The sequence below is a fragment of the Bufo bufo genome, chromosome 1, assembly GCF_905171765.1.
Source record: "Bufo bufo chromosome 1, aBufBuf1.1, whole genome shotgun sequence".
In the NCBI taxonomy this organism is placed as follows: domain Eukaryota; kingdom Metazoa; phylum Chordata; class Amphibia; order Anura; family Bufonidae; genus Bufo; species Bufo bufo.
In genome coordinates this window covers 266,516,637-266,538,594 of record NC_053389.1, presented here as the reverse complement: position 1 = coordinate 266,538,594, position 21,958 = coordinate 266,516,637, and the positions used below count along the sequence as shown (strand labels likewise).

The window sequence follows — 21,958 nt, the reverse complement described above, 5'->3', positions numbered from 1 at the left end:
CATTCAGAAAAACCTAAGACACACGCTACCGTGCAGATAGAAGTCTGATTCTGTGATTAAACCTATACCTGTCACACAGCGCAAAAAAAAACAGGCCTGACATTTCTATTCAACCAAATCTGTACTGTTTTAGCTGGTCAAGTTATTTGTAGTGACCGTAAAAGCACACTTTTTGTTCTGGGTTGAAAAACTATTCCCAAATTTGCCATTCTCAAAATAACTAGTTTCTGGTATATGAGGCCTACTTGAAATCTATCCCAAAAAGGATATCTTACATTGAAGGTGCTGATAGTGTCATTCAGAAAAACCTAAGACACACGCTACCGTGCAGATAGAAGTCTGATTCTGTGATTAAACCTATACCTGTCACACAGCGCAAAAAAAAACAGGCCTGACATTTCTATTCAACCAAATCTGTACTGTTTTAGCTGGTCAAGTTATTTGTAGTGACCGTAAAAGCACACTTTTTGTTCTGGGTTGAAAAACTATTCCCAAATTTGCCATTCTCAAAATAACTAGTTTCTGGTATTTGAGGCCTACTTGAAATCTATCCCAAAAAGGATATCTTACATTGAAGGTGCTGATAGTGTCATTCAGAAAAACCTAAGACACACGCTACCGTGCAGATAGAAGTCTGATTCTGTGATTAAACCTATACCTGTCACACAGCGCAAAAAAAAACAGGCCTGACATTTCTATTCAACCAAATCTGTACTGTTTTAGCTGGTCAAGTTATTTGTAGTGACCGTAAAAGCACATTTTTTGTTCTGGGTTGAAAAACTATTCCCAAATTTGCCATTCTCAAAATTGTGGTGAACGGGAACAATGAGGAAAACATCTAATAAGGGACGCGGACGTGGACGTGGACATGGTCGTGGTGGTGTTAGTGGACCCTCTGGTGCTGGGAGAGGACGTGGCCGTTCTGCCACAGCCACACGTCCTAGTGAACCAACTACCTCAGGTCCCAGTAGCCAGCAGAATTTACAGCGATATTTGGTGGGGCCCAATGCCGTTCTAAGGATGGTAAGGCCTGAGCAGGTACAGGCATTAGTCAATTGGGTGGCCGACAGTGGATCCAGCATGTTCACATTATCTCCCACCCAGTCTTCTGCAGAAAGCGCACAGATGGCGCATGAAAACCAAGCCCATCGGTCTGTCACATCACCCCCATGCATATCAGGGAAACTGTCTGAGCCTCAAGTTATGCAGCAGTCTCTTATGCTGTTTGAAGACTCTGCTGCCAGGGTTTCCCAAGGGCATCCACCTAGCCCTTCCCCAGGGGTGGAAGAGATAGAATGCACTAACGCACAACCACTTATTTTTCCTGATGATGAGGACATGGGAATACCACCTCAGCACGTCTCTGATGATGACGAAACACAGGTGCCAACTGCTGCGTCTTTCTGCAGTGTGCAGACTGAACAGGAGGTCAGGGATCAAGACTGGGTGGAAGACGATGCAGGGGACAATGAGGTCCTAGACCCCACATGGAATGAAGGTCGTGCCACTGACTTTCACAGTTCGGAGGAAGAGGCAGTGGTGAGACAGAGCCAACAGCATAGCAAAAGAGGGAGCAGTGGGCAAAATCAGAACATCCGCCGCCAAGAGACTCCGCCTGCTACTGACCGCCGCCATCTGGGACCGAGCACCCCAAAGGCAGCTTCAAGGAGTTCCCTGGCATGGCACTTCTTCAAACAATGTGCTGACGACAAGACCCGAGTGGTTTGCACGCTGTGCCATCAGAGCCTGAAGCGAGGCATTAACGTTCTGAACCTTAGCACAACCTGCATGACCAGGCACCTGCATGCAAAGCATGAACTGCAGTGGAGTAAACACCTTAAAAACAAGGAAGTCACTCAGGCTCCCCCTGCTACCTCTTCTGCTGCTGCCGCCTCGGCCTTTTCTGCTGCTGCCGCCGCCTCGGCCTCTTCTGCTGCTGCTGCCGCCGCCTCGGCCTCTTCCTCTGCCTCTGCAGGAACGTTGGCACATGCCGCCCAGCAAACATGGGATGTACCACCAACACCACCACCTGCGTCACCAAGCATCTCAACCATGTCACACGGCAGCGTTCAGCTCTCCATCTCACAAACATTTGAGAGAAAGCGTAAATTCCCACCTAGCCACCCTCGATCCCTGGCCCTGAATCCCAGCATTTCTAAACTACTGGCCTATGAAATGCTGTCATTTAGGCTGGTGGACACACACAGCTTCAAACAGCTCATGTCACTTGCTGTCCCACAGTATGTTGTTCCCAGCCGCCACTACTTCTCCAAGAGAGCCGTGCCTTCCCTGCACAAACAAGTGTCCGATAAAATCAAGTGTGCACTGCGCAACGCCATCTGTGGCAAGGTCCACCTAACCACAGATACGTGGACCAGTAAGCACGGCCAGGGACGCTATATCTCCCCAACTGCACACTGGGTAAATGTAGTGGCGGCTGGGCCCCAGACGGAGAGCTGTTTGGCGCACGTCCTTCCGCCGCCAAGGATCGCAGGGCAACATTCTTTGCTCATCCAGTCAGCCACACACCTTCACCACCAACTTCAGCACAGCCCGGGGTAAACTTCAGCAGGCCATTCTGAAACTCATATGTTTGGGGGACAGGCCCCACACCGCACAGGAGTTGTGGCGGGGTATAGAACAACAGACCGACGAGTGGTTGCTGCCGGTGAGCCTCAAGCCCGGCCTGGTGGTGTGCGATAATGGGCGAAATCTCGTTGCAGCTCTGGGACTAGCCGGTTTGACGCACATCCCTTGCCTGGCGCATGTGCTGAATTTGGTGGTGCAGAAGTTCATTCGCAACTACCCCGACATGTCAGAGCTGCTGCATAAAGTGCGGGCCGTCTGTTCGCGCTTCCGGCGTTCACACCCTGCCGCTGCTCGCCTGTCTGCACTACAGCGTAACTTCGGCCTTCCCGCTCACCGCCTCATATGCGACGTACCCACCAGGTGGAACTCCACCTTGCATATGCTGGACAGACTGTGCGAGCAGCAGCAGGCCATAGTGGAGTTTCAGCTGCAGCACGCACGGGTCAGTCGCACTGCGGATCAGACACACTTCACCACCAATGACTGGGCCTCCATGCGAGACCTGTGTGCCCTGTTGCGTTGTTTCGAGTACTCCACCAACATGGCCAGTGGCGATGACGCCGTTATCAGCGTCACAATACCACTTCTATGTCTCCTTGAGAAAACACTTAGGGCGATGATGGAAGAGGAGGTGGCCCAGGAGGAAGAGGGGTCATTTTTATCACTTTCAGGCCAGTCTCTTCGAAGTGACTCAGAGGGAGGCTTTTTGCAACACCAGAGGCCAGGTACAAATGTGGCCAGACAGGGCCCACTACTGGAGGACGAGGAGGACGAGGATGAGGAGGAGGTGGAGGAGGATGAGGATGAAGCATGTTCACAGCGGGGTGGCACCCAAAGCAGCTCGGGCCCATCACTGGTGCGTGGCTGGGGGGAAACACAGGACGATGACGATACGCCTCCCACAGAGGACAGCTTGTCCTTACCTCTGGGCAGCCTGGCACACATGAGCGACTACATGCTGCAGTGCCTGCGCAACGACAGCAGAGTTGCCCACATTTTAACGTGTGCGGACTACTGGGTTGCCACCCTGCTGGATCCCCGGTACAAAGACAATGTGCCCACCTTACTTCCTACACTGGAGCGTGATAGGAAGATGCGCGAGTACAAGCGCACGTTGGTAGACGCGCTACTGAGAGCATTCCCAAATGTCACAGGGGAACCAGTGGAAGCCCAAGACGAAGGCAGAGGAGGAGCAAGAGGTAGCCAATGCAGCTGTGTCACGGCCAGCTCCTCTGAGGGCAGGGTTAGCATGGCAGAGATGTAGAAAAGTTTTGTCAACACGCCACAGGTAACTGCACCACCACCTGATACGGAACGTGTTAGCAGGAGGCAACATTTCACTAACAGGGTGGAACAGTACCTGTGCACACCCCTCCACGTACTGACTGATGGTTCGGCCCCATTCAACTTCTGGGTCTCCAAATTGTCCACGTGGCCAGAGCTAGCCTTTTATGCCTTGGAGGTGCTGGCCTGCCCGGCGGCCAGCGTTTTGTCTGAACGTGTATTCAGCACGGCAGGGGGCGTTATTACAGACAAACGCAGCCGCCTGTCTACAGCCAATGTGGACAAGCTGACGTTCATAAAAATGAACCAGGCATGGATCCCACAGGACCTGTCCATCCCTTGTGCAGATTAGATATTAACTACCTCCCCTTAACAATATATTATTCTACTCCAGGGCACTTCCTCATTCAATACTATTTTTAATTTCATTTTACCATTATATTGCGGGGCAACCCAAAGTTGAATGAACCTCTCCTCTGTCTGGGTGCCGGGGCCTAAATGTGTGACAGTGGCCTGTTCCAGTGGTGGGTGACGTGAAGCCTGATTCTCTGCTATGACATGAAGACTTATTCTGTGCTGACATGAAGCCAGATTCTCTGTTACGCGACCTCTCTCCTCTGCCTGGGTGCCTGGGCCTAAATATGTGACAGTGGCCTGTTCCAGTGGTGGGTGACGTGAAGCCTGATTCTCTGCTATGACATGAAGACAGATTCTGTGCTGACATAAGGCCAGATTCTCTGTTACGGGACCTCTCTCCTCTGCCTGGGTGCCTGGGCCTAAATGTGTGACAGTGGCCTGTTCCAGTGGTGGGTGACGTGAAGCCTGATTCTCTGCTATGACATGAAGACAGATTCTGTGCTGACATAAGGCCAGATTCTCTGTTACGGGACCTCTCTCCTCTGTCTGGGTGCCTGGGCCTAAATGTGTGACAGTGGCCTGTTCCAGTGGTTGGTGACGTGAAGCCTGATTCTCTGCTATGACATGAAGACAGATTCTGTGCTGACATAAGGCCAGATTCTCTGTTACGGGACCTCTCTCCTCTGCCTGGGTGCCTGGGCCTAAATGTGTGACAGTGGCCTGTTCCAGTGGTGGGTGACGTGAAGCCTGATTCTCTGCTATGACATGAAGACTGATTCTGCGCTGACATAAGGCCAGATTCTCTGTTTCGGGACCTCTCTCCTCTGCCTGGGTGCCTGGGCCTAAATGTGTGACAGTGGCCTGTTCCAGTGGTGGGTGACGTGAAGCCTGATTCTCTGCTATGACATGAAGACAGATTCTGTGCTGACATAAGGCCAGATTCTCTGTTACGGGACCTCTCTCCTCTGCCTGGGTGCCTGGGCCTAAATGTGTGACAGTGGCCTGTTCCAGTGGTGGGTGACGTGAAGCCTGATTCTCTGCTATGACATGAAGACTGATTCTGCGCTGACATAAGGCCAGATTCTCTATTACGGGACCTCTCTCCTCTGCCTGGGTGCCTGGGCCTAAATGTGTGACAGTGGCCTGTTCCAGTGGTGGGTGACGTGAAGCCTGATTCTCTGCTATGACATGAAGACAGATTCTGTGCTGACATAAGGCCAGATTCTCTGTTACGGGAGCTCTCTCCTCTGCCTGGGTGCCTGGGCCTAAATGTGTGACAGTGGCCTGTTCCAGTGGTGGGTGACGTGAAGCCTGATTCTCTGCTATGACATGAAGACTGATTCTGCGCTGACATAAGGCCAGATTCTCTGTTACGGGACCTCTCTCCTCTGCCTGGGTGCCTGGGCCTAAATGTGTGACAGTGGCCTGTTCCAGTGGTGGGTGACGTGAAGCCTGATTCTCTGCTATGACATGAAGACTGATTCTGCGCTGACATAAGGCCAGATTCTCTGTTACGGGACCTCTCTCCTCTGCCTGGGTGCCTGGGCCTAAATGTGTGACAGTGGCCTGTTCCAGTGGTGGGTGACGTGAAGCCTGATTCTCTGCTATGACATGAAGACTGATTTTCTGCTGACGTGAAGCCAGATTCTCTGCTATGGGACCTCTGTCCAATTGATATTGGGTCATTTTTATTTTTTAAATTTTTATTTTAATTCATTTCCCTATCCACATTTGTTTGCAGGGGATTTACCTACATGTTGCTGCCTTTTGCAGCCCTCTAGCTCTTTCCTGGGCTGTTTTACAGCCTTTTTAGTGCCCAAAAGTTGGGGTCCCCATTGACTTCAATGGGGTTCGGGACGAAGTTCGTTTCGGGTTCGGATCCCGAACCCGAACATTTCCGGGAAGTTCGGCCGAACTTCTTGAACCCGAAAATCCAGGTGTTCGCTCAACTCTATTCAACATTCCAATTTTGGTGAGCTCGTGCAAATTGTAGCCTCTTTTTCCTATTTTTAGTGGAGATGAGTGGTACCCGGTGGGGTCTTCTGCTGTTGTAGCCCATCCGCCTCAAGGTTGTGCGTGTTGTGGTTTCACAAATGCTTTGCTGCATACCTCGGTTGTAACGAGTGGTTATTTCAGTCAACGTTGCTCTTCTATCAGCTTGAATAAGTCGGCCCATTCTCCTCTGACCTCTAGCATCCACAAGGCATTTTTGCCTGCTGCATACTGGATGTTTTTCCCTTTTCACACCATTCTTTGTAAACCCTAGAAATGGTTGTGCGTGAAAATCCCAGTAACTGAGCAGATTGTGAAATACTCGGACCGGCTCGTCTGGCACCAACAACCATGCCACGCTCAAAATTGCTTAAATCCCCTTTCTTTCCCATTCTGACATTCACAATATTGGGTAGCTTATTAATACTTAACATTTATTAGTATCAAAAAATAAAATAATAGGCCATTAAATGTTAATTAATTTTTTTTTTTAATGCAACCTATTTGCTGCATATGTATCTCTAGATAGCAATGCTATCAAAGAGTAGGAAGGGACCAAAAAATATAGGGATAGATATATCGATAGAGCGAGAGGAAGAGATGCGCAGTAAGAAGGACACAATGCTGGGTCAATTGCCCTAGAAATCCCTTGCGCTATCTCCTTACCACCCTTTCTATTAGCTCTATCCCATTCCCTATCCCATTACCACTCTTTCAAATGAAATACAGGAGGCACACGTTGAATGTTCATCAAGTTCATATAGTACAGTCAGAACATGTTGCTGGTAACTATTAGATATCTTATCATCAATTCAATCAAGTGTCTCAGATTGTAGATTTGTGACCCTTTGATATCAGGTCAGCATCCAATCAAATGGTATACATAGGTCATCAGTCAAATGAATTTCAGGCCACTCTAGTCTAAGTGGCTCAAAATATCTAGTGACCACCAATTTCAGGGTCACCAGTCAGAACCGGGTCTGACTGGTGACCCTGAAATTGGTGGTCTGAAATTCATTTGACTGATGACCTATGTATACCATTTTATTGGATGCTGACCTGATATCAAAGGGTCACGAATCTACAATCTGAGACACTTGATTGAATTGGTGATAAGATATCTAATAGATACCAGCAACATGTTCTGACTGTACTATATGAACTTGATGAACATTCAACGTGTGCCTTCTGTATTTCATTTGAAAGAGTGACCTATTCACTTAGCGGTCACATATAAAGGTTATAGTCCCCTGAGGAATTGTCAACCTTCAAGGAAACGCGTTGGGACACTTTTTGTTTACCTTTAAGGGACACTTTTTGTTTACCTTTAAGAAGGGATCTTCATTTGACCCTAAGAGAGCTATGTGCGTTTAGTGCTGTAGGCTACCCTAGCCACACTGGGACACAGCATAGTCGACCTTATACCTGTTTTTGTCAGTCTTTGTTTTCCCTCCCTAAGCCGATAGAGTTTGTTTGTTAGAGCCTAAGGACCGCATTTTATCTGTCGGACAAAGCTGGGCAGTCCACGTCTAGGTAGGGTGACGATAGGGATAGTGCTAATAAAAAGGGTGGTAAGGAGATAGCGCAAGGGATTTCTAGGGCAATTGACCCAGCATTGTGTCCTTCTTACTGCGCATCTCTTCCTCTCGCTCTATCGATATCGCTATCCCTATATTTTTTGGTCCCCTCCTACTCTTTGATAGCATTGCTATCTAGAGATACATATGCAGCAAATAGGTTGCATTCAAAAAAAAATTTAATTAACATTTAAGGGCCTATTATTTTATTTTTTGATACTAATAAATGTTAAGTATTAATAAGCTACCCAATATTGTGAACTTCTACTGGATTAAAGGGTTTAGCTGTCACGACCGCTATCCCAGCAGCAGTCGTGTCGCACCAGACGGAGGGGAAGGGGGATCCTTATCTACGGATGGGAAATAGAATGGCCACCCCTGACTAACCCTAAGCTGGCACCTGTCTGCCCTGATACCGTAGACGGGGTGTAAACCCGTGCGGCGAGCAGGATGCCTAAACCCTCAGTCACCCTATGAAGACTAGACTGGGGAACGGCAGATGGGAGCACTAGTCACCATCACTCACGTCTAGGAGAACAACAGGGAAAGACAGCAACAAACAATCTATAGCAGAGATAGACTTATCCAGTCACGAGCAGAGAAGGCGATCCCAATCACGACAGTCCACGCCGGACAAGAGCTCCACAGCAACACCATCAAACGATCTCCTTCAAAGGTCAGAATAGAACTGGAAGCAAGGACTATATCTGGCAATGACTGCAAGTGAAACTGAAACTAATATAGTAGCTGGGAGTGGCAGACAGGACTCACCTGAGAAGGATGCCTACAAACTCCCAGTCAGGACAAAAAGGTTCACAAGCAAATCCCAGATGACATACCCTGAACCACGGAGCAAACTCACAAGCTATCGCGAGTAGCAAGTCGCTGCGACCTTCTCCTCCCAGACCTGTCTGGATCAGTCACAGTCGTGACAGTACCCCCCTTTCTACGAGGGGCCCCTGGACCCTCAAGACCAGGCCTCTCCGGATGGGAGCTATGAAAAGCCCGAATGAGTCTGTCCGCTTTTATCTCTGATGCTGGAACCCACATTCTCTCTTCGGAACCATAACCTCTCCAGTGCACCAGGTACTGAAGAGAGCGGCGAACATATCGTGAATCAACAATCTTTTCTACCTGAAACTCAAGACTGCCATCAACAACCACCGGTGGAGGCGGTAGTGGCAATGGTTCAGGAGGTTCTACATATCTCTTAAGCAGAGATCTGTGGAAGACATTATGGATCCTTAGAGTCTGAGGTAGCTCCAGACGAAAAGCCACCGGGTTAATGATCTTAATTACCCTATAAGGACCAATAAATCTCGGACCCAATTTCCACGAGGGAACCTTCAACTTGATATTTCTGGTAGACAACCACACCAAGTCATTCACCCCAAGGTCCGGACCTTCAGAGCGCTTCCTATCAGCCGCACGTTTGTATCTACCACCAATTCTCTTCAAACTTTCTTGCACACTCTGCCACACTGAAGAAAGTGAAGACGCAAATCGTTCCTCCTCGGGAATCCCAGACGGCCCCCCCTCACTAAATGTACAAAACTGAGGATGGAAACCATATGCACCAAAAAATGGTGACTTATCGGTGGACTCTTGACGACGATTATTAATGGCAAACTCGGCTAATGGTAAATAAGATGACCATTCCTCCTGATTTTCGGAAACAAAGCATCTCAAATATGTTTCTAGGTTTTGATTGGTACGTTCAGTCTGACCGTTTGACTGTGGATGGAAAGATGAAGAAAACGACAGATGAACCCCTAAACGAGAACAAAAAGCTTTCCAAAATTTAGAAACAAATTGGGTACCACGATCCGAAACAATATCGGAAGGGACCCCGTGAAGCTTCACGATGTGGTCAATAAAAACCTGAGCCAGTGTGTTAGCATTAGGCAATGCGGCAAGAGCAATAAAGTGCACCATTTTACTGAATCTGTCAACAACTACAAGAATAACAGTCTTCCCCGCTGATACTGGTAGATCCGTAATGAAATCCATTGATAGGTGCGTCCAAGGCCTGTTGGGGATGGCCAGAGTTAAAAGACGCCCTGCCGGACGAGTATGATCTACCTTAGAACGAGCACAGGTAGCACATGCAGACACAAAATTCAACACCTCCTGGCGCCACTTAGGCCACCAGAACCGACGAGACACTAACTCAGAGGTTGCCCTACTACCTGGGTGTCCTGCCAGTGTGGAGTTATGGTGTTCTTTTAGTATCTCCAGGCGTAAATTTTCGGGCACAAACAGTTTACCCGAGGGGCAGGAGGCCGGGGCGTCCCCCTGAGCTTCCAACACTCTCCCCTCCAAACCTGAGTGTAATGCAGAGACCACCACCCCCTTTTGCAAAATGGGCTCTGGTACATCAACATCACCCCCTCCAGGAAAACTTCGGGACAATGCATCCGCCTTAGTATTTTTTGCCCCTGGGCGATAGGTTATAACAAAATTAAACCTAGTAAAAAATAACGACCACCGAGCCTGTCTAGGGGTGAGACGTTTAGCAGACTCCAGATATAATAAGTTTTTGTGATCAGTAATCACCGTGACGGGATGAACCGCACCCTCCAAAAAATGACGCCACTCCTCAAAGGCCAATTTAATAGCCAAAAGATCCCTGTTGCCAATATCATAGTTCCTTTCTGCAGTAGACAATTTCTTCGAAAAGAAAGCACACGGATGCCATTCACCAGGGGACGGGCCCTGAGATAGTACCGCTCCCACCCCCACCTCTGATGCGTCAACCTCTACAATAAAAGGAAGCGAGACATCTGGCTGTACGAGAATAGTGGCCGAGATTAATCTCTCCTTCAGAGATGTAAAGGCAGTTTTGGCTGCATGTGACCATTTGGAAAAATCAGATCCCTTTCGGGTCATGTTTGTCAGTGGTTTGACCACCAAGGAATAGTTCTTTATAAACTTTCTATAAAAATTGGCAAACCCCAGGAAGCGTTGCAATGCCTTCAGGTTCTTAGGCAGATCCCAGTCCATAATCGCCCGGACTTTCTCTGGATCCATGCGGAAACCTGAATCTGACAACACATACCCCAGAAATGGCAGTTCTTTTACGGCGAACACACATTTCTCTAATTTAGCAAACAATTTGTTGGCCCTTAATATCTGCAGCACTTGTCTCACATGGATCTTATGTGTATCCAGATCCGGGGAATAGACCAGGATGTCATCAAGATATATCACAACAAATCTCCCGATAAGGCGACTAAAAATATCATTGACAAAATGTTGGAACACCGCAGGCGCATTAGTAAGACCAAATGGCATGACCAGATTTTCATAATGCCCTTCCGGAGTATTAAAAGCCGTCTTCCACTCATCCCCCTCTTTGATGCGAACCAGGTTATAGGCTCCTCTGAGATCCATTTTGGAGAACCATTTAGCACCAGCAACCTGATTAAAGAGGTCGGGAATGAGAGGAAGAGGATAGGGATCTCGGAGAGTTATCCGGTTTAATTCCCGGAAATCCAGGCAAGGACGCAGGCCCCCATCTTTCTTTCTAATGAAAAAGAACCCTGCAGCCATGGGTGAAGAAGAGGGTCTGATGTGTCCTTTAGCCAAACTCTCCGAAATATAATCCTGCATAGCCTTCCTCTCCGGGCCGGAAAGATTGTATAACCGGGTTTTAGGTAGTTTTGCCCCAGGTAATAGATTAATCAGGCAATCATATGGACGATGAGGTGGTAACCCCTGTCAACCCTTCTCAGAGAACACATCCATAAAATCTGACAGAAAGGCAGGTAAAGATGTTACAGAGAGTGTAGAGCACCTACTACTCAAGCAGTTGTCCTTACAATGTTCACTCCACGCCACAATCTCCCCGGCCTGCCAATCCACCACTGGATTGTGAGTCACCAGCCAGGGAAGCCCCAATACCATAGGAGCCGGAAGACCGTCCAGGACATAACAAGAGATATGCTCTTTATGGAGGTCCCCTACCTGCAGATGGATATTATGGATGATCTGAGTTAACTCTCTCTGAGTAAGAGGGGAGGAGTCGATGGCAAAAACAGGAATAGTTCTGCGTACCGGTTCCGGAGTAAAACCCAGAGCCTGAGCAAACCGTGAATCCACCAAGTTGACCCCCTCCCCACTGTCCAAAAAGACGGAACAGATCTCAGTCTTATTGCCCGCCTCAACGGTAGCGGACAACAAAAACTGAGACATGCGTATGGAGGTAACAAATACGCCCAGACTGTTATCCTCCGCACAATCTGGGGACTCTAGTTTTCCGGCGGCTCCTTTGTTTGTGGTCTGTTGGGTTCTGAGGGACAAACCTTTACAAAATGACCCTTCCCCCCACAACGAAAACAAACCTCTGACCTACTGCGGAACTTAGGAGGATTCACCCGTCTAGTGGCGCCCCCTATTTGCATTGGTTCGACCGGATCATAACAAACCGATCCCTGCCCTATAGAGGCCTCCGTAAAATTTAATAGTCTCTCCCTGAGTCGTCTGTCGATTCTTATGGACAGAGACATAGCAGCCTCAAGAGACCCAGGGACCTCGTATACCGCCAGCGCGTCTTTTAATTTTTCAGACAACCCCTGGCAGAACTGACTCCTAAGGGTCGAGTCGTTCCATAATGTATCAGTAGCCCACCTACGGAATTCGGAGCAATATAGTTCAGCAGACCGGTTCTCTTGCCGAAGTCTACGTAGTTTAGACTCAGCCAGTGAGACCCTGTCCGGGTCATCATATACGAGACCCAGGGCTTCAAAAAACTCCTCCACTGATCTTAAGGCCGGAGAGTCTGATGGTAGGGAGAAAGCCCAAGCCTGCGGATCTCCTTGCAGGAGAGAAATTACAATGCCCACCCGTTGTTCCTTACCGCCAGGGGATCTAGGGCGTAACCTGAAGAACAATTTGCAAGCCTCTCTGAAGGTTACAAATTGGTCTCTCCCTCCTGAGAACCTATCAGGTAAAGCCACTTTTGGCTCAGGAGTACCTTGGTTTCCCGTAGCAACGGTGGAACCCAAGGATTGCTGCTGCTGCTGCAGCACTGTTGCTTTTAATCCTGCCACTTCAAGGGATAACCCCTGTAATTGTTTTGCCACAACCGTAACCGGATCCATAGTGGAACAGACAAAATACAAAGCAAAACAGCAAGCAAAAAAAAAAGAAATGTCACTTTTTTTTATTTTTTTTTAAAGGCCAGATATACTGTCACGACCGCTATCCCAGCAGCAGTCGTGTCGCACCAGACGGAGGGGAAGGGGGACCCTTATCTACGGATGGGAAATAGAATGGCCACCCCTGACTAACCCTAAGCTGGCACCTGTCTGTCCTGATACCCTAGACGGGGTGTGAACCCGTGCGGCGAGCAGGATGCCTAAACCCTCAGTCACCCTATGAAGACTAGACTGGGGAATGGCAGATGGGAGCACTAGTCACCATCACTCACATCTAGGAGAACAACAGGGCAAGACAGCAACAAACAATCTATAGCAGAGATAGACTTATCCAGTCACGAGCAGAGAAGGCGATCCCAATCACGACAGTCCACGCCGGACAAGAGCTCCACAGCAACACCATCAAACGATCTCCTTCAAAGGTCAGAATAGAACTGGAAGCAAGGACTATATCTGGCAATGACTGCAAGTGAAACTGAAACTAATATAGTAGCTGGGAGTGGCAGACAGGACTCACCTGAGAAGGATGCCTACAAACTCCCAGTCAGGACAAAAAGGTTCACAAGGCAAAACCCAGATGACATACCCTGAACCACGGAGCAAACTCACAAGCTATCGCGAGTAGCAAGTCGCTGCGACCTTCTCAACCCAGACCTGTCTGGATCAGTCACAGTCGTGACATTAGCCTAAAACATCATTACTAGTCTGACCAACTTCATTTGGTTGTGTAATTTGACCATTCTGACATTCAGTTTGGAGTTCAGGAGATTGTCTTGACCAGGACCACACCCCTAAATGCATTGAAGCAACTGCCATGTGATTGGTTTACTAGATAATTGCATTAATGAGAAATAGAACAGGTGTTCCTAATAATTCTTTAGGTGAGTGTAAATACTTCCCAACTTTAACTGCTTCCCTACTGCTGTACGACTATAAACGTTGACGGTAGGATCTTTAAAGATGGTGCCCACCAAAGTGGAGCGGGTGCCATAGCCACCTGTACTTGCTGTTTCACAGTAGACACCTGGAGCTAATGTCTGCTATCAACAATAATGCTGATTGCAAACATTTAACCTCTCAGATTCCGTGGTCAAATGTGACAACGGTATCTGAAAGGTTAGAAAAAATGTGAAGTACGCACTTCCCGGGCAGGAATGTCTTCCCCTCGCTGAGATCCGGGAAGGAGTTCTTTATCAGTAATAGGCCAGAGCCTGTACAAGGCTTTTAGGCCTATTACTGGTATATTCCAAATCTGGCCTGCAGGTGGCAACACTGCAAGGAAATATACTGAATTTTGTATTTCGTAATGGATAAAATTCCATTACTGAATACAAATGACAATCTAATGAATGCACGTTCGGGTCTTCTTGGGGGCATAAAAAAGGTTAAAAAAAGTTTAATAATGTTAAAAAATATAAAAATTCTAATCATCCACTTTTTCCCAAAAATCAAATAAAGATAAACAATCAAAAAAATTAACAAAATAGGCATTGTGTTATCCAAAAAAATCCCATACTATTAAAATATAAAAATGTTTATCCCATATCGTAAATGATGCAATAAAAAAAATCTGAAAGATGATTTTTGTTGCTTCACCTCCTTCCTAAAATAGAATAAAAAGTGATCAAAAAGTCATACACACCCTAAAATTGTATCAATAAAAACTGTAGATTGTCCCACAAAGAAGAGTCCTCACATAGCTCCAAGTTTTATATTATTTTAGTTTTAAAACCTAAGAAAAACAATATAAATGTAATATTGCAGTAATTGTACTCAGGCTCGGACTGGCCCACAGGGCTCTGAGCAAGGTGGGCCCCTAGTCTCCCGCCCCCTGCACAAGTGGCACATAACACAGTAGACTTACTGCACTACATACATATATTCAATGTACAGCCCCTCAACCAGCCTATGTTCATATTAAAAAATCTTGATAGATTATTAAACTTCCCAGTTTATTATTATAGACACGATCAGAGCTGTGATGACTTCTAGTTATAGAGGAAAGCTACCAGTGTCCTCTTCTCCCAGGACCTACCTTCTCAAAGGTGCTGCAGGGACCCCCCATATTCAATCATCTGGTAGCATCTTGCTGCTGTATGAGAAGGTAATATTTGAATGCATCCATACGATGGGCCCCCAGTCCGATACTGATTGTACTGACCAGAGAATGAAAGGCATGGGTCAGTTGCACTGCATGTTGAACGCTGTAAAAATTGAAACCCATAAAACTGTGGTGGAATTTTGGAATTTTTTTGCAGCTTTCCACTACATCATATTTAATATTAAATGGTGCCACAGTACAAAAAACAACTTATCTAGCAAAAAACAAGACTTTATGCAGCTATATAAACAGCAAACATAAAAAAAAGTTGTGGCTCAGGAAAAGCAGGGAGTGAAAAACAAAAATGCAAAAACAGAAAATTGCTCGGTAATGAAGCAGAACGGTAATGAAACATAGAACATGATATAAAAAATGTTTTCCTGTAACCACAATGGAATGTGAGTCACGGTGCTACTTACGGACAGCGACACACATAAAGTAGCACAATTATTGTCCGATGATGTCAGCCACTATAAGAACATCCAGAGATTTGATCTTGACACTTGACGTCTGGCAACTGTACAAAATCTCATAAACAAACCAAACATGAAGCACTAGTGGGAGGACTACGCATGCTCTACACAGTGACCCTTGCCACCTGCTGTGCTGCGCGCCCCATAAAACCCTGCCTGTTATCATTTCAAGCATAACTCACAACCCAAAGTCTCCTAAAACGGCAGAACAAACCTGATATCATGAGGTAATGCCTACATTTTTTACCGTCCTTGTCATAAGGAGATAAATGCATTCCATTTGTGACTCATTTCATTGCTAAATCTCCGTCCTTCTATCTGTAGTCCTGGTGTCATTGAAGCATCTACAACATGTTGCTTACAGTATCTTAATCCAACAATATATAAACATGAAGCCGAGGGAAATTTCTAAACCATACATAAAATGAAAAAGTTAGAGTATTTTACGATATTCACGAAAAAAATGTCGCATAAAACAAGACTCTTCTGAAACAGTTAGAGGATCTTAAAAGGTATGTATACGTTTGCAACCATTTCTGTTTCTCCTGTGCATGTAATATAAAAAATACCGCAATGTCATACATTATCTACATAAAACATATTGAACAGTTCTACGTATACAGCTCCTAGGCAGACGTATGTGTCTCCGCTGTGTGTATACTGCAGTCATATGTTACTCCTTGCCCCCCTCCTGTTGCTCACCAATCGAAAATAGGTTGAAGCAAATGAGCATCATCCTACTACAAGGCAGTGGTACAATGCAAAAAAATATTTTTTTTCTGTGCATTTGTACCTATACGCTGCTGTAAGATCAAACTCAAAACTGTGTTAGAGTGTATATTACTGTGTATTGATGTTTTAATATAAAAAAGTCAAGTATGGAGTAAACAGGCCATAACCGCCAGCCACCACTAGATGGGGCTGGTGTAACCCTCCCTATATAGAGAGGAGGAGTTAGAACATCCTAGTCCAGTGATGGCGAACCTTTTAGATTGCCCAAACTGCAACCCAAAACCCACTTATCTATCGCAAAGTGCCAACACGGCAATTTAACCTAAATGCTGCAGTCCAATATAGTATATCTTCCATGTACTTTATAATTTAGCTACAATATCCTGGCTACATTCAGTGCACTGCCTGTGCCCTTAATAGCGTGCCCTGTGCTGATGAATGGCAGGAAAAGTCTAAGGCATATTGGTAGACCTTAGACTATTTCCAGGGTGCGGGTGCCCACAGAGAGGGCTTTGAGTGCTGCCTCTGGGTGCCACCACTGTTCTAGTTAGTCAGTCTAGCTATGCCTAATCTAGTGAAAGGAGCTCACTTAGATGAATCCTGCTTTAGAACCATCCAGAGTTCTACCTACTAGATAGTAATGTGAAGGGCAGCCTCAGTGCTATTTCAAAAAAGTATGCCAGATGCCAAGGGTAAAGGTAAAGTATGTGGGGAACCATAGTCCTGTGTCAAGGAGTTTAAAGTTTTATGGTGCCAAGGTCACATTTACATTGATCACCAGCGTAAATTTCCAAACCTTGCATAGGACATTTGTGGAGCATTTATATTGTTAGTATAATAAACTCTCTAAGACCTCATGCACACACAGTGTTTTTGGTCCGGATAAATCTGCAAAGTTTTGCGGCTCGAATGCGGACCCACTAATCTCTATGTGGCTGCCAAAAATACGAACAACACATGGATGGCATCTGCGTGCTGTCCACATCCATGCGACCATGCCGCAAATTATAGAACATGTCCTATTTTTGTGTGTTTTGCAAACAAGAATAGGCATTTCTACAATGGGGCTCACAAAAAGTAAGGGATGCATACAGACTGCATCTGATACATGGTTTGCAGACCTCAGAACAGATATGGTTGTGTGCACTAGGCCTTAAAAAATGTGGTGCTATTTCTGGCGTTTGGGGACCACCCTGTGGTTGCATTGACTCAAATGCATTGACTCAAATTCATCAGGCAGGAGAGCCCAGAAAATAAGAGTGTGATTTGAAGGGAGTAAAAGCTGTGCCCTTTCCCATCTCTGCATGGCCCAGGGAGCATCAAAACTGTGAGTACTATTACTTCCATCTGGCCACAATTACACTCATGCCCATGCAGCAGTCTGCATGATTGGGTATTCTGCTGTAGTCTGGCAAGGGTTACATTAAATCTAGGAAGAACTCTTCTTGCAATGTTGAAAGAGGCAAGACACTGAGACTATGTCAGGGTGCATTAATTTAGTTGGATACTGCTATGCATTTTGGGGAAACGGTTAATCTAGTCCTGCCTGAAATGCTAACCATCTGCAGCCACCAGTGGGTGGAGTTTATGTGCTTATGCATATTGGCCTATACCTGCGTTCAGTATTATCTCCTAAGCTCCCCCTAGAGACGACAGTTGTTAGTCAGAATGCTATCATTTATTATAAGACATTGTAGGATTTTTGGAGCTCTTTATCAGAAAAAAACATGGTAAACATAAAGTATATTAAGAAAGTCATGATCTAGTTAGATAAGAAAATTGGGTTGACATCACTTTAAGTTAAATTTTACCCTGACACGGATGGCAATATTAAATTGATACAGAACAATGTACATGTTGGGAGTACTTACGGTATTCCAATTTCAAACAAGTTGTTCTGAATCAGTTGCTTTCCCAACATAATGATACTAAGCTGGATGCACAGCTCCATCAGACATCCACCTGGTGCACACTGCCAAGAAAACCAGAGCAAGACATTAATATAATTTACTCATTTTACATATAAATATTACATAATAAATCTTGGTATTGAATTTTTTATTTTAATTTTTTGGGCGGGGGGGGGGGGGGGGGGGTGGAAACCTCTGCTGAGAGTAATTTTGTGGCACCCAGAACTGTTGCAGTATATCTGACATCTGTGGAACCTCCTACTATCCATTAATCTCAATGGTACTTGACTGGCGCTTTACCTGACTTGTTGTAACCGTGGGATTGCAGCCATTTATAAATGCTTTATTTATTTACTTGTTTATTTAAGGCCAAGTTCACACTTCAGTTATTTGATCAGTTATTTCCACCAGTTATTGTTAGCCAAAACCAGGTGCAGGTCAGGAGGAAATGTCTCTATCATACCTTATATCTGAGTAGGCTTCACTACTGGTTTTGGCTCACAATTAGATATGAGCGAATTTCTCAAAAATTCGATTCGGCCAGTTCGCTGAATTTTTCGAAAAAATTTGGTTTGATCCGAATTTCTGCATGGCGAATCGTGTAAAAAATAGCTATTTCCTAGCTGCAGAGAGCCTTTATAAGTGTGTAGTCTTTAGAGCATGGACGTGCCTAGAGCTCGATAAGAAAGGCGCACAATAGGGTAGTACGTTCTATGACGTATGTGTAAAATAAATGATGTACAATGGAAGCTCACCTTTTGGGGTTGTGCTAATATAGGCACAACCCTATTGTAGACTTATTATACAAAGGCCTTTCTTCGGGCGTGCTGCCGCAGGTCGGGGTTCCTTTGCAGGGGATGTCCAGTCCTTCCAGAAAGGGTACTTTGGTAAAGAAATTAAAATACTGCTTCGGCGCTACAAAACCCGGTCAAGACAGTCTTGTGTTATAGAATCTTCTTTATTACATTAATAATCAGACAAGGTGAAAAACAACGCGTTTCAGGGAATTATGATCCCCTTCATCAGGTTAGTTTGTATAAATGATCATATGGTGTAGGTATATAAACAGTAAATAAAAACTGAGAAGGAGGGGAGATCTGAGTATGGGGGGGAGATCTGAGCAGTGAGGGTCTGACACTGGGAGTCTGATTTGTGTTGTCTGATCCGAGCATTGGGGGTCTTATTTAAGGGGGTCTGATTTGGAGGTCTGATGAGATTTGGGGATCTTATGTTAGGTCAGATGAGGATTGGGGATCTGATTTAGGAGCCTGATCTGAGGTCTGATGAAAAATATATATTTTTTATTTTTTAATCTGCTAATGAATAATAAGAAAAATATATTTTTATCAGACCTCAGATCAGATGAAAAATATTTTTTTTCTCTTATTTTCTTTGTTAAAACCTAGGTGCATCTTGTAGGGCGAAAAATACGGTGACTCATCTGTAAATGTGGCTCCTGGTAGTCATATGTTTTTTGTATTTTGGCTCTTTGTGTCTGTAAGGTTGGCCACCCCTGGAATAGGTCATCAATATCAGACCAAAAGGGGTGAAATTACTGTGATATATTGTACTTTAGGGTACAGCCATGTGATCAGGTTTCCAGGTACAGTTTTAGGCCAAAATAAGAAGTGAGCCAGAAAAAGAGATAAGGTAAAAAAGACATACAACTTTGGCTTCGAAAGGAATCTGACCATCTGGCCATACCCCTATGAATTCAAATACAGCATGGTGTTCCAAAGTGTCCAGTATTATCTCAATCAGTACGTGCTTGGGCCAATAAAGATCTTCTTGGATAACAGCCTGATCATGTGACGCACAAGTGAAGTAGTTAAAGGGAATCTGTCGCCAGTTTTATGGTGTCCTAACTAAGGGCAACATAAATAAGTGACTGATTCTCTTAGCAAAATGCTGGGTCACTTTCTTTAATTGACCCAGTCAATCTGCTAACATCTTGTATTGAAAAGCTCCAGCTCATAATGATGAGTCCTGAATATTCATGAGCTCCTGACTCTCCCTGCCTACCTGCTGCTGATTGACAGTTATTTTCCATATAAATCAGCAGCAGGTGGGCAGGGGAGTGGCTATAGCTCTGAATTAAAAAAACGCTGGACTCAATGACATCACGCTGGACTCAAATCAGCTCATTAGCATCTTTGTGTGTATATTATGAGGTAACCATCTATAACACCAGTAAGTGAATACATCTAAGGTACTTTTTAGTAGTTATTGATTGTATATAATTAGTTAATTATAATCAAATATCCACATGACAGGTTCCCTTTAAGTCATGTACAGTGGGGGAAATAATTATTTGACCCCTCACTGATTTTGTAAGTTTGTCCAATGACAAAGAAATGAAAAGTCTCAGAACAGTATCATTTCAATGGTAGGTTTATTGTAACAGTGGCAGATAGCACATCAAAAGGAAAATCGAAAAAATAACTTTAAATAAAAGATAGCAACTGATTTGCATTTCATTGAGTGAAATAAGTATTTGAACCCCTACCAACCATTAAGAGTTCTGGCTCCCACAGAGTGGTTAGACACTTCTACTCAATTAGTCACCCTCATTAAGGACACCTGTCTTAACTAGTCACCTGTATAAAAGACACCTGTCCACAGAATCAATCAATCAAGCAGACTCCAAACTCTCCAACATGGGAAAGACCAAAGAGCTGTCCAAGGATGTCAGAGACAAAATTGTAGACCTGCACAAGGCTGGAATGGGCTACAAAACCATTAGCAAGAAGCTGGGAGAGAAGGTGACAACTGTTGGTGCGATTGTTCGAAAATGGAAGGAGCACAAAATGACCATCAATCGACCTCGCTCTGGGGCTCCACGCAAGATCTCACCTCGTGGGGTGTCAATGGTTCTGAGAAAGGTGAAAAAGCATCCTAGAACTACACGGGAGGAGTTAGTTAATGACCTCAAATTAGCAGGGACCACAGTCACCAAGAAAACCATTGGAAACACATTACACCGCAATGGATTAAAATCCTGCAGGGCTCGCAAGGTCCCCCTGCTCAGGAAGGCACATGTGCAGGCCCGTCTGAAGTTTGCCAATGAACACCTGAATGATTCAGAGAGTGACTGGGAGAAGGTGCTGTGGTCTGATGAGACCAAAATAGAGCTCTTTGGCATTAACTCAACTCGCTGTTTTTGGAGGAAGAAAAATGCTGCCTATGACCCCCAAAACACCGTCCCCACCGTCAAGCATGGGGGTGGAAACATTTTGCTTTGGGGGTGTTTTTCTGCTAAGGGCACAGGACAACTTATTCGCATAAACGGGAAAATGGACGGAGCCATGTATCGTGAAATCCTGAGCGACAACCTCCTTCCCTCTGCCAGGAAACTGAAAATGGGTCGTGGATGGGTGTTCCAGCACGACAATGACCCAAAACATACAGCAAAGGCAACAAAGGAGTGGCTCAAGAAGAAGCACATTAAGGTCATGGAGTGGCCTAGTCAGTCTCCGGACCTTAATCCAATCGAAAACCTATGGAGGGAGCTCAAGCTCAGAGTTGCACAGAGACAGCCTCGAAACCTTAGGGATTTAGAGATGATCTGCAAAGAGGAGTGGACCAACATTCCTCCTAAAATGTGCACAAACTTGGTCATCAATTACAAGAAACGTTTGACCTCTGTGCTTGCAAACAAGGGTTTTTCCACCAAGTATTAAGTCTTTTTTTGTTAGAGGGTTCAAATACTTATTTCACTCAATGAAATGCAAATCAGTTGCTATCTTTTATTTAAAGTTATTTTTTCGATTTTCCTTTTGATGTG

At 45.5% G+C, this 21,958-nt stretch overlaps 1 protein-coding gene across 1 annotated transcript in view; it reads right to left on the bottom strand.

Moving 5' to 3' along the window:
- Nucleotides 1–21,958, bottom strand: part of ANO2 (anoctamin 2) — a 541,215-nt gene that overhangs the window by 105,972 nt on the left and 413,285 nt on the right. The window contains exon 19 of the mRNA XM_040439201.1: nucleotides 18,136–18,236. Coding sequence (XP_040295135.1) covers nucleotides 18,136–18,236 — 101 coding nt within the window. The remainder of the gene's footprint in view (nucleotides 1–18,135; nucleotides 18,237–21,958) is intronic.